The 13,601-nt window shown below is 40.8% G+C and overlaps 1 protein-coding gene across 2 annotated transcripts in view; it reads right to left on the bottom strand.

The window, feature by feature from the left end:
• Positions 1-210: 210 nt before the first annotated feature.
• Positions 211-13,601, bottom strand: part of CLVS2 (clavesin 2) — a 54,748-nt gene continuing 41,357 nt past the window's right edge. For both annotated transcript variants that reach the window (XM_048844651.2, XM_048844652.2), the window contains 3 exons: positions 10,887-10,997; positions 6,188-6,408; positions 211-1,446 (listed from right to left, as the gene is read on the bottom strand). In XM_048844651.2, coding sequence (XP_048700608.1) covers positions 1,359-1,446; positions 6,188-6,408; positions 10,887-10,997 — 420 coding nt within the window. In that variant the 3' untranslated portion in view covers positions 211-1,358. The remainder of the gene's footprint in view (positions 1,447-6,187; positions 6,409-10,886; positions 10,998-13,601) is intronic.

Below are 13,601 nucleotides of genomic sequence, written 5' to 3'. Positions count from 1 at the left end.
CCTGTGTCTTCCCATCCTTGTCTGAGTGCAGTTTTAATTTCATGGGCACATTCTTATGTTGATGCATATGCATATCAACACAACAGACATGAACCTATAGCCCCCAGATTTCAGATGGCTTGGTTCAGTCCATAGTGAAACTGGTTGCTCTTATGAGGTAAGAGAATTTCTGTAATATGGCACATGTTTCATATATACAATTACACCACAACCGAAACAAAAATGTCTTTAATGTCTATGTTGAGTAGCTTGATTATGCCTCATTCATATTAATCCGTGCTTGAAGTGGGATGCTGTACATAAGATTCTACTATGTTAATGATCACAGTCTCAATATACAATCTATAATATCTCTAAGTACATTGAATAGGTATGATTTATTTTTATAAACCCTTGATTAAATATACTTGTCTAACAATGCCGCTTTATATGTTTGTTAGAGATTGGTAAAAATATATATATATTCAGTCACCGAGTGCACAGGGTTTCATAATTAACCCTGAGCCTGCAGCTGCAGTTCAAAATACTAGTTATTACACTGCATTGGGATGAATATTTTTTCACTCCAAGAGAGGAGAATGTTCTGGAAAAATTCTTGAAGTGAACACAATATGCAACAGAAGTGACTGCAATATGGCACACACTGAAAGCCCCAAATTAGGCAAATGAGCCAAGCAGCTTCCAAACACCCAAACTTCTCTTGTAAACTAAACAGAACAAAAACTCACAAATCCATACAGCCAAACAACAGGGCAGGAGAGGCATTTGTTCCCTGCTCATCTGTTACCTCTTTTCCCTGATAATGCATGACTTATCCCAAGTCACCACCCAAAACCACAAGGTTACTGGTGAAATTAATTCCTGTAAATAGTGTTGTAACCAGTGTGGTTTTACCTATCTCCAAGTTCTTATATTCCCCCTTATCTTTGAATGCTGCATGAGCATGACAGGGAAAAGAAAAAAAACCCAGTCAATATGATAGCTGCAAGATGGCTTCCTATAGAAAGGACAAAAAACTTAATTACCCATGTGTGTGTGTTCCCTTTTTACAGTGCTTTTCACAGACAAATTTTAATAATCACTTTTCCATATTACTCGCCTACCATAACTTACAAATTCAAAGTGGAAGATTACATAATATTTACAAACAAGTTGGCACTTACAGAATAAATTCTTTTTTTTTTTCAACCCAGGGCACCCATATTTTAGGCAGACTAGCATAACCTGCTGCCTGATTACATTATGCTACATTAACATGAATAAATAGAATTCCAGCTGGTACATGCCTTCCCAATGGTTTGCTTGCTGCTGAAAAGCAGTACCTTCCACCCCAATTCACGTTCAATGCTCAGAAACGGTTAGTCCAGTGAAAGCAGAGGCTGCATGTTTTCCTCCTCGTTTTTATCCAGGCGTTTTGGCACCCCAGGATCTACGACTGACTGAGATCTGTAAAAGGAAAACATGTTTTGACTTTTCTTGATCGAGACAAACAAAAGTACACCAGTTCTTTCAAAGGGCTCAGAAATAATGGTACAGGCGGCATAACTATCTTATCACAGCAAGTGATCAGAAATACCCTCATGAAACAAATGCAGGGAAGGGCCAGTGCTGGTTTGCTGATGTAGGAGTAGAGAACAGAGCAACAAGGCAGGATCTCTCCCTAGCACGCAATATAGTGCAAGCTGTCTACTCTGCCAGCTCATGTACCGACCTACTCCTCCAAAGAGTGAGAGCCTGCTGGCTAATGGAACACTGCAGTTAGAGGCACAAGTTTCTACTACTGTTCAGAAGGGAAAAGTGCACCCGGCAGGGCATTCCACTAAGCCAGTCCCACTGAGTCCTGCCGTGGCCAGTAGGCCTCCCAGAGCAGATAACACATCCCTCAACCTCCATTATCAGCTTTACAGGGCTAACCAGGGAAGGATTGTAAGGCTAAAGTCACTGATAATTGTGAAGCTCTTTGAGATCCTCAGATGGAAGGGAATATAAAAGTGCAAAGCTGGTGTTAGAATACCCTGCTGCAGCCTTGATTAAGGGGGCAGCTTGGTAGATGGCACTTTCTAACACTACTTTCTGCAGCTCCCTGGGTTTTCCATTGAAACCTTCCATCCATGTACTAACTAGCCTTCACCCTGCTGGGCTTTTGAGACTGGACAGCATCACTTCCAGAAAAGGTCTGGCTTCCGGCCTTACATGTTCATTCCAAAACCAAAATACTTCATTTCAAAAGCCAGTAAAGGTTGTGAAGCGTCAGCCGTCTAGTTCCCTATTATACCATTTACAGAACTCAGGCACCTAACGAGAAGCTAAGAACACTACGAATCCTGCACTTCTTACATGGTAAAAAATAAAACATACTGGGGCAAATGCTGTACCAGTGTAAATGGGCACTGCTCCAAGGAAGTCAACGGAGTTATGCATTTACACCAGGAGAGAATTTGGTCCATCTTTCTCATCAAGTACAGTCAATAAATAATAATAATCATGTGAGCTTTTCAGGGCAGGAATTCTGTCTGTTTTATATAGCTCCTATCACAATGGGGTCCTGATCCTGTTCAAGTCTTTGGCTGTTACTGCAATACATGTAAATAAATAATAATTCTTCCCAATGAAAAAACAGAAATCTCTCTTTTCCAATTGTATAAAGCCGCTGTTTCTACCTTCATCCCTTAAACCTATCAGTGGCATGGCATTGAAATATTGCCTGTCCTCGGTCACAACTTCCTGTACTTTTGGGAGAGACCCTTCACATTGTGGGATGGAAGGAGGAAATATTTTGGTGGCAGACACATAACCCTCTATGTGTCTGAGTGTATATGCATGCACTCATATACAAGGTAGGAACAAGAAAGAGAAAAGTGGTGTAGGCAAAATAGCTCACAAATAACGGGAAAATATAAAAATGTTTGACTACAATATCTTCTGGAGACCCCTTTGTTTATCTTTCTATTCTTACATGAATATTTATTTCTTACCTAATAATAGTAATAATAAAATAATGCACTTGTTCCCAAGTACATGCTGGAACTCGGCACTTGTCCCCAGGTTCAGGAGGAGAACCCTTCAGTAGTGTTAATAAGTTGGTGTGCTCGAGTGCAAGGCTAATTTCTCTGTTATATTTCACTCTTCCTCAACAGGCAATTTAAAAAAAAAAACCCTCTGACACAGAAGGCATTGCGATTGTCATTTCTAAGGAACCATACTGAATTTCAGTGAACCCTTTTGCTCATGAAGTTAGTAAACAATCAAGTATGACACAGAGCTGACATGCTTACAATCTGGAAGAGAATACAGAGATGACAGTCACCCTTCACTAGTTTCTTGCTATGCTGTTTAAGGGTTTAATGATGCCCTGGCTCTAGTGGCCTTGCAAGGGTGTACATTCCCTCCATCCCACTCCCTGCAACCAGCTGTATACCCCATATTTGCCACTGTAAGCAAGTGAGCAAGGTGGGAATGGAGTGGGTGGGGCCAAGAATCCATCACCAGCATCCCTTTCACGCTGGCCATTGAAATTTGTTGGGCCCTGCGGTGGCAGGGAAAGGCACCACGACTGTCACCAAATAATTATAAATGAGAGAGAGGATGAGGACACTGAGGGCATATATGTACTGACTTCAGTCAAGCCACATATGGGCATGGAGAGAGCCCCCCACCCAAAACCCACCCAAAACCTGAATAAGCCTTCAAAGGGAAAGACATGTTCCAATAAAATGTAACCTCTCCCCTTAATATCCAGATCAATGAAGTTAGCTTTAAAAATCTGTGGCTGCTTTTGCTGTACTCATCTCTCAATGTTTATTGCTTCTTTAAAGCACCTCTCTCTCTCTCCATGCTGTGGTACTTCAGTGACACATCAAGGTAACAACAGCAGCACTTTTTCATTTCTGTAATCATTCTTCCTTAGATGGAAGGTATTTTAAATATTTCAAAAAAAATCTTCTAGCCCCCCTGTGAAATAGGGTGGTATTGTTAACCCCCCTTTTAGTGATGGTGAATTGAAGCGCAAAGCTGAGTTGCAAAGGAGCCTTAGTACAAATGAGAATTTGGCACAGGAAGTTTAGTAGAGACTAGAACTCAGGTTTCTTTACCAACAGATCATCCTTCTTCTCAAGTTTGGTTCACCTAATCCCCGAGAACTTGAATGAGTTCCCAGGCATTTCTGAAGGATACATTATGGATTTAAACAAGGTGTATAGGAGCAAGCTGAATGACAGAGTAATGACATTCTTGGCAGGATTTTAGTTTGTGAGGGCAATAGTTACTGAAATAGCAAAAGGAGTTAAACAAGAAAATAGTTGGCTTTGAGATACATATAAAAGCCAGGAAACTCAGATACGGCTGTCACTCCACTATTCGTTTGCTCTCTTGTTACTAGAGATGTCAGACAACAGTGTGTGCTGCTGCATACCAAGGCAAAACAAATCAGGCATGTGTGCTGTTGGATACCATACCAGTGTGATACCGAGGCAAAACAAGTCAGTCAAGGAGAGGGCATCAGCCTTAATTCTGAATTTAATTACTTACTTCTTTCATTTTCTATCTTAACCTCAACTTTATATTTAATACACCAAAGCCCCAGGGCTTTCTGTCCAGCATCCTGACTGCTCCTCTCTTCTGCAGAAGTTGCACTTAGGGCTTTCTGTATTCAACAGCTGGGAAGGAGAATTCCAGTGTACACTGCAGATGCACTATGCAGAAATCTGAAGGCGTGCATTTCAAATGCAACACATTCAGTTAAGTTACATGCACACAGAAATAAAAAGTGTTTGTTGTTGTTGAATACCCTCTCCTGTTCTCATGTGTCTACAACACTTACCCAGATGGAAAGAATACCGTTCATTGAATCTGAAGATTCATTTGAGGCTAAAAGTGAAGGGTTTTTCAAGCCAGGAATAAAATGGGAAGAAAATAGATGCATATTCTACATTAGAAAAACAAAATGAGAAAGTCAGTCAATTCATTGCTGTGCTTCTCTAGTCTACACTAGAGATTTGCCTCCGGGGGTCTGCCCTGGGCCCTCTGACTTTCTCCTGTTATACTCACCCCCTTAGGTGAGATCATTTGCTGTCATGGCATCAGATACCATCTTTATAACGATGAGTCCTGCAGATCTACATCTCCACCTCTGCTCTCACCCTCTGTCCAAGATTGCATAACTATCCATGTCTCATAACTCCTCATTAATCATGTGCAAGCTAAACCAAATTTCTCATCTTCACCCACCCAAGCCCTATACCATCCTATTTGTTCCATCTCTTTTAATAACTCCATCATTGTCTCTGTCTCTCAGGTTCATTCTTCTCTACTCCCATAAAACTTGTAAAGTGAGGGAGAATTATCGCTTCTCCCAATATACAAATAATAATAAACTAACGTCTTCCCTTTTCTCTATTTCTACAGCTCTCATCCCTTCCATTTCCAATGCACACAATGTTCTGCAGTCAAAATTATCTTCCTTGTCCACAACTCTGAAAACACTTCCCTCTGTTAAAATTCCTCCCCTGGTTTCCTCTCTCTTTCTACACCAAACTCAAACTCTTTGAATTAGATCTTCAAGTCTGAATCTGAACCAGTTGCTGAAAGCAGATTTTGCCCCCTCATCCTCACTTTCAAGGCTCTACATTGTTCTTTCCTGCCTATATTTCTGCTCTCATTTCTTGCGACTCCTACCCACCTATGCCCTGCACTCTGACAACTCTGCCTTCCTATCATTCCATTTGCAGTCTTGCACTTCTTTTCCATACTATCACTCCTCTAATGTGCCAAGCCCTCTTGGTCTCCTTCAGCTCTTTCCTAAAAAACTGACTTGTTCCAGTTGGTCCTGTCCTCGTGCTATATAACTGTAAGATAACAAATTACACTACATACACAAAGAAATCGCAGCATACCAAGAGATTTGGCACTTTCTGTTCTCTCTTTTTCTCCCCACTACTTGGTCTTTATGTAGTCTAACCTATTGTAAGCAACCTGGTGAGGGACCTTCGTTTCTTATCTATAAAGTGCCATGTACACCTACTGTAGAAATTACACCGATTATGATTATTATGAAAATCAGTGTAGCAGACTTCTTTCAAATGATTTCCCAGGTTATAAATTGTTTGGGGGAAATTATCTGTGGCATCAAGAACAACTATTATAAGGAATTTGGGAAGTGTTAACACCACCAGAAGCTGATTTAACAAACCTCTTCATGGATTTGGGAGAGAGATCTTTTTCTAGTTCTTTTGCAGGAGTGCTGTAGGAATCCACACTGTATTCACTGTCATCATCATACTCATGGTCTAGCAGAGTTCTCGCCCATGTGCCCATGTCATAGGGTGGCAGCATCCCTCCAAACTCAGAAGGTAGGATCTCAGGATGAATTAGCTGATGCAGACTGTTGAGATTATTACCATGCAGAAATATCTGTACATATGAGGATAAAGCCAAAGAAGTGACACAAATCAACACAGCTCAAAATAATATAATGATTATAACTGGAAATAAATGTTTATACTGGGTCCCATTGGGCTAGGTGATGTACCAACAGAGGCAGACAGAATCCCTGCCTTGAGCTATCATTTTGTGTCTATGAGCCTACAAATACACAGGTGAATCACTTTAAGCATATGAACAGTTCCACTTAAAGAGTTTGCAAGATCAAGTGCCTAAGAAGACAAGCATACAAAAAATGAGAAGACACAATCCAATACATATTTTTTCTTTAAGTGTTGTAATTCCATAAGAAATTAATATTGACGTTTACCAACTAACCTTGAAACATTCTCTGAGTTCTATCAGAAACAAAAGTGGTTTAGGGCAGTGGTTCTCAACCCTTCTTTACCCAGGTACCCCCTAAATCTAAAGACTCAAACCTGCAGCTCCCCAACCAGAGGTGACACATCTGGGGGATGGGTGTGTGTGTGCGTGTCACAATTACAAGTGCTGATGTAGCAGGGCAGAGCAGTGATGTGTCTCCTTGGAGAGCTGCTGCCTCCTTGCATTGTCAATGACTGTGAGGCAATCCCTTCCAATAACAGGGGAAGAGCTCTCTTCTGCACTGACTCTGCAATTTTTGGTTTTGCACCCCCAAACCAGGCAGGCTGGGTGGCTTGCTAAGGTGAGTCAGGGGGTGGAGGTGGTGCTCCCTTCCCGAGCCCTGCACCTGCGGCTGAAGCCGAGCCCAAGTGCCCCCGTCTGGGGCTGAAGTCCAGTTTATTCTGGCCAAGCCCTGGAACCTGCTGGGGGCCACAGACCCCTAGGTTGAGAGCCAGTGCCATAGACCTCCTAACTAGGCCTATCCTCAGAAACCTGCTGGGGACCATGGACCACTGGCGGAGAACCAGTGTAGACCACCTAACCGGGAAGATGTTGATGAAGGTTTTTAAAAAACAAAAACCCCCACACATCCAAAGCACAGGACTTGGTGGTGATGGGGGACTTCAACTACCCAGGCATGTGTTAGGAAAATAATACTGCAGGAGCACAAAATTATTCACAAGTTCTCAGAACACACTGGGAACAACTTTTATTGAAGAAGGTGGAAAAAGTGACTGGGGAGAGGGCTGTTCTACCTTTGATTCTGAAAAATAGGGAGGAACTGGTTGAGAATTTGAGGGTGGAAAGCAGCTTGGGCGAAAGTTATCATGAAATGAAGTGTTCATGTTTCTAAGGAATTGTAGGAGGGAAAAAACTCCAAGAATTAGTAGGTAAGGTCCCATGGGAAGCAAGTCAAGGGAAACAGTTATTCAAGAGAGTTTTCTGGTTTTTTTTTAAAGATACACTATTAAAGGCACAGGAAGAAACTACCCTAATGCACAGGAAAGATGGGAAGTATGGTAAGAGACCACATTGCCTTAACCAGGAGATCTTAGATTACCTGCAACTCAAAAAGTCATACAAAAACTAGAAAATAGGTCAATTTATGAAGAGTGAATATATAAAAAAAAAGCCAACACAAACATGTAGGGAGAAAATTAGAAAGCTCAAGGCACAAAATGAGATTAAACTACCTAGATACAAAGAGAGTAATAAGAGAACATTTTACAAATACATTAGAAGTAAGAGGAAGACCAAGGACAGGGTAGGCCCATTACTTAATGAGCAGGGAAAGAAAATAATAGGTAATATATCAATGGCTGAAGTGTTGAGTGCCTTTTTTGTTTTAGTTTTCACCAACAAGATTAACAGTTATCTGATGACTAACAGTGAACATCAGTATAAATGGGGTAGGATCTGAGTCTAAACACATGTTAAGAATTATTTAGACAAGTTAGGTGTCTTGAAGTCAGCAGAGCCTGAGTAAATACATCGTAGAATAGCACTGGCTGAAGAGATCTCAGAGCTATTAGCGATTATCTTTGAGAACTTGTGGAGGATGGGAGTGATCCCCAGAGGGCTGGAAAACGGAAATAAAAGAACACAGGGAATTACAGACCAGTCAATTTAACTTCAGCACCAGGCAAGATAATGGACCAAATAATCAAAACAATTGTGAAGCACCTAAAAGATAATAAGGTGATAAGTAACAGTCTATATGGATTTGTCAAAAACAAATCATGTCAAACCAACCCAGTTTCCTTCTCTGACAGAGTAATAAGGCTTGTGGATGGGGGCGGGGGGAGCAGTAGACCTGATATCTCAACTTTAGTAAGGCTTCTGATATTGTCTCACATTAACTTCTCAAATAAACTAGGGAAATATAGCCTAGATGAACCTACTATAAGGTGGGTGCAAAACTGGTTGGAAAAGTGTACTCAGAGAGCAGTTATCAATGGCTCACAGTCAAACTGGAAAGGCATGTTGAGTGGGGTCCCACAGAGATCCTTGGAGGTCCTGGATCTGGTTCTATTTAATATCTTCATAAGTGACCTGGATAATGGCAGAGAAAGTACACTTATAAAGTCTGTGGATGATACCGAGCTGGGAAGATTTCAAGGGCTTTGGAGGACAGGATTAGAATTCAAAGTGATCTTGACAAACTGGAGAAAGGGTCTGAATTAAATAGGATGAAATTCAAGAAGGACAAGTGCAAAGTACTATACTCAGGAAGGAATAATCAGTTACACAAATACAAGATGGGAAATGACTGCCCAGGAAGGAGTACTGCAGAAAAGGATCAGTGGGGTTATAGTGGATAACAAAATAAAGATAAGTCAAAAATGTAATACTGTTGGAAAAAAGTGACCAACATTCTGGGATGTATTAGCAGGGGTGTTGTAAGCAAGAAACAAGTAATTCTTCCAGTCTATTCAGTACTGATCAGGAATCAGGTGGAGTATTGTGTCCAGTTCTGGATGCTGCACTTCAGAACAAATGTGGACAAATTGGAGAAAGTCCAGAGGAAAGCGACAAAAATGATTAAAAGGTCTAGAAAACACAACTTACAAGGAAAGATTGAAAAAAAATTGGTTTGTTCAGTCTGGAAAAGAGAAGACTGGGGCGGGGGGCGCGATATGATAACCATCTTCAAGTGAGTAAAAGGTTGTTATAAACAGGAGGGTGATAAATTGTTCTACTTAACCACCAAGGACACAACAAGAAGTAATGGACTCAAGTTGCAGCAAGAGATTTAGGTTAGACGTTAGGAAAAACTTCCTAACCGTAAGGGTAGTTAACTGCTGGAACAGGTTACCTGGGCAGGTTATGGAATCTCCGTCACTGGAGGTTTTTAAACAACAGGTTAGACAAACTCCTGTCAGGGATGATCTAGAATACTACTTAATCTTACTTAAGTCCAGGGAATTGAACTCAATGACCTATCAAGGTCCTTTCCAGTTCTACAGCTCTGACTTTCTAAGAATTTCAGGTCCCAGGTTCATATTTTGAAGAGCTGTGCAGGTTCCGTTTGAGGACAAGGACTGATAGGTCAGATGTGAAGTTATCGCTTTGTGAAAGGTGTTTGTCCATGTGTGATAGAAAAACGATGAGACAAAAACATCCTATGTGAGTTCATTTCAGAGTACAGTGATTGCCTGGTTTCACTGACATAATTGCTGTTGGGATATTTGATGCACTGGATGAGGTACACCACATGTGATAGGCATGTGTAGGACCCATGGATCTTGAAAAATGTGTTGTGGGGGGGTATTGGTCATCACAGCAGTGGAAATACGTCTGTAGGTTTTGTATCTGTTATGGCAGGGTCTGATTCCGCTTCAAGAAGGACAAGTGCAAAGTACTACACTCAGTTGGCATTCTGTTATCTGTAGGGAGCTTGCTTCTGATGAGCCCAGTTGGCTGGGGGGTTGTTTGAAGTCCAGAAGAGGAGGGTTGGAAAAGATTTTTCAGGATATGGTCGTAATTGTGTAAGGATACCCCAAGAGAGCCTACTTCCACCCAGGAAAAAAGAACCCCATTGACTGCACACCCCTATTTGTCCCCCAACCTCTTCTGGCCTTCAAACACCCTGCCCCCACTCCATAGCTCAACTTCAGAAGCAAGCTCCCCACAGATCAGGACAGCTATATGGGTGAAACCAGACAATCTAACTCTGATTTAATTACAAATGATGTACATGAGGCAAATTAAAACTACATCTCAGAAGTTAGTGTGGTATGCACATACACAAATCCCTTTCCATAGGCATTTATACTGAACATTTTATACAGTATGTGCATTTGGTGGCAGTCGTATCTTTGGAGTAACTCCACTGATGTCAATGCAGTTGCATCAGGGAAGAATATGGCACTACGTATTTAAAAAAAAAACCCAGAAGTCGTTTTTTAAATCTTTTTTTTTTTTGGAGGCAGGAGAGAAGCCCTTCATAACAGAAATCTTTAAGAGCTATATTGAAATACATTACACAAATACCAACTGGAGATTTTGAGCATGTCTATTTACAATACACTAGGATACATCTGCAGACTATAATTGTTTAACAATATAAAAAACAAACAGAATACCCTTTTCCGCGTCTTCTCTTTTAAAAAGGGCCGTATAACTGTGTAGAGGGCATGGATATACCATGGTTGATTGACAAAATGAATTCCTCCAAACCGAGCTGGAAAACTGTCCTATAGAACATAAAACAAACATACATCATGAGTAAAGTAGATTCTTAAGAGAAGACATATTGTGTGTGTCAACTCAATTTTTTGTTGCTGAAATGCATTCATTTGCTTACTTAACCTTAAAGAACTCTTTTCCAAAATGGTGTCCACTCAATGATGGTCCAGCATTCCATTCCAGAGTAGCAATACTTTTAGGCACACAATTTCCTGACAGAATGATTATAAAGGGCTTCATAGCACTGGGATGACCTCTTGATGTCCCCTCCAGCCCTGCATTCCTATGATTCTATGAACAGCATTCTAATAAAGAGGGCATTTTTGTCCCCTAGGTATACTTTACACGTTCATGATCTGCCCAGAATCCACCAATACAACATGCTTTCCCCTGCCTTTCTCCATTCAATTTCATTTATCTTTAATCTTAATAGTAGTGCAACACATTCCCATCTCTGTCAGTATTGCTGAAATACAGTAGAAATGTTCCTATTTCCCTGTTCCAGTCTTAAAAATCAAATGTAAACCTAAGCTGCAAGTCAAAATGTATACAATATTGTTTACATTTTGCAAGATTAAAATGCATTAAACATGATCATACAATATTTATGAGCCTTGTTCTCATCACATATTCAGAAGCTGTGAGCTGAAGTATATGGAGCACGCTTCTGTACTGAGCCAACCATTTCTTTCTAAATTGGTTTTGGCTCTTTCGCCAGACACCTTTACTAAAGAAACACAAGAGGGTGGAGAATTCATTTGTATGGTTATTTGCATGCGGTATTTTGGTTCTCAGGGCCAAAAACTGCAATACTATTATATGATTGAGTATGCATATTATTTTTGAAAGTTGATATAGCAGGCAACAGACACCCTCCCTTTTACTGCCAGAAAGAAAACTTGAAGAGGCAAGTGATTTCACTATCCCTGTTCTGGAATATTGCCACCGAGTTCATTATGTCCATATGTGTGCATATGCCCAGCTACTGGGATAGTCTACTTCCCTCTGATGTCTAAGCTAGACCTCTTGCATTAGGCATAGGTGCAAGAGGTTGTGCTAATAAGCGATGGTCACATAAACACCACCACCCTATACCGGAAACCTACTGACCGCTATACTTACCTACATGCCTCCAGATTTCACCCAGACCACACCACACGATCCATTGTTTACAGCCAAGCTCTAAGATACAACCGCATTTGCTCCAATCCCTCAGACAGAGACAAACACCTACAAGATCTCTAGCAAGCATTCTTACAACTATAATACCCACCTGCGGAAGTGAAGAAACAGATTGACAGAGCCAGAAGAGTACCCAGAAGTCACCTACTAGGACAGGCCCAACAAAGAAAATATCAGAATGCCACTAGCGGTCACCTTTAGCCCCCAACTAAAACCTCTCCAGTGCATCATCAAAGATTTACAACCTATCCTGAAAAATGATCCCTCACTTTCACAGATCTTGGGAGACAGACCAGTCCTCGCTTACAGAGAGCCGCCCAAACCTGAAGCAAATACTCTCCAGCAACCACACACCATACAACAAAAACACTAACCCAGGAACCTATCCTTGCAACAAAGCCCAATGACAACTCTATCCATATATTTATTCAAGTGACACCATCATAGGACTAATCACATTAGCCATGCCATCAGGGGCTCATTCACCTGCACATCTATCAATGTGATATATGCCATCATGTGCCAGCAATGCCCCTCTGCCATGTACATTGGCCAAACTGGACAGTCTCTATGCAAAAGAATAAATGGATACACATCTGACATCAGGAATCATAATATTCAAAAACCGTTAGGAGAACACTTCAACCTCTCTGGCTACTCAGTAAAAGATTTAAGAGTGGCAATTTTGCAACAGAAAAGCTTCAAAAACAGACTCCAACGAGAAACTGCTGAGCTTGAATTAATATGCAAACTAGATACCATTAACTTGGGTTTGAATAGAAACTGGGAGTGGCTGGGTCATTACACATATTGAAACTATTTCCCTAAGTTAAGTATCCTCACACCTTCTTGTCAACTGTCTAAATGGGTCATCTTGATTATCACTACAAATTTTTTTTTCTCCTGCCGATAATAGCTCATCTTAACTAAATTCGCCTCTCACAGTTTGTATGGCAACTTCCAACTTATCTGTATGTATATATATCTTCTTATTATATGTTCCATTCAGTGCATCTGTTGAAGTGGTTTGTAGCCCATGAAAGCTTATGCTCTAATAAATTTGTTAGTCTCTAAGGTGCCACAAGTACTCCTGTTTTTTGCGGATACAGACTAACACCGCTGCTACTCTGAAACCAATAATTTCAAGTGCCTCCCAGTTTCACCTATGTGTGTGTGTATATATATATATAAAAACATTGCAGGAGGAGTACCGGTTTCTTTACACTAGATAATATTTATGTACATCGATGAGCTATATAATAGCTTTCACTTGAATCCTTACTATATTTCATTACTTTTGTGCAGAATGCCCATGTTAGCCAGTTCTCAGATCCCCAGAGGGAAAAACCAGTTGAGCTCCGAGAAACTTCTTTAGCCCTAAGAGGACTTTTGATCCTGTGAGAGAATAAAATGTAGCATGAGAGGTGGTT

This window comes from Caretta caretta, chromosome 3 (genome assembly GCF_965140235.1).
Source record: "Caretta caretta isolate rCarCar2 chromosome 3, rCarCar1.hap1, whole genome shotgun sequence".
NCBI classification, from domain to species: Eukaryota; Metazoa; Chordata; order Testudines; family Cheloniidae; genus Caretta; species Caretta caretta.
Note: the sequence above shows the minus strand (reverse complement) of the source record. Positions and strands in the feature narration are given on the sequence as shown.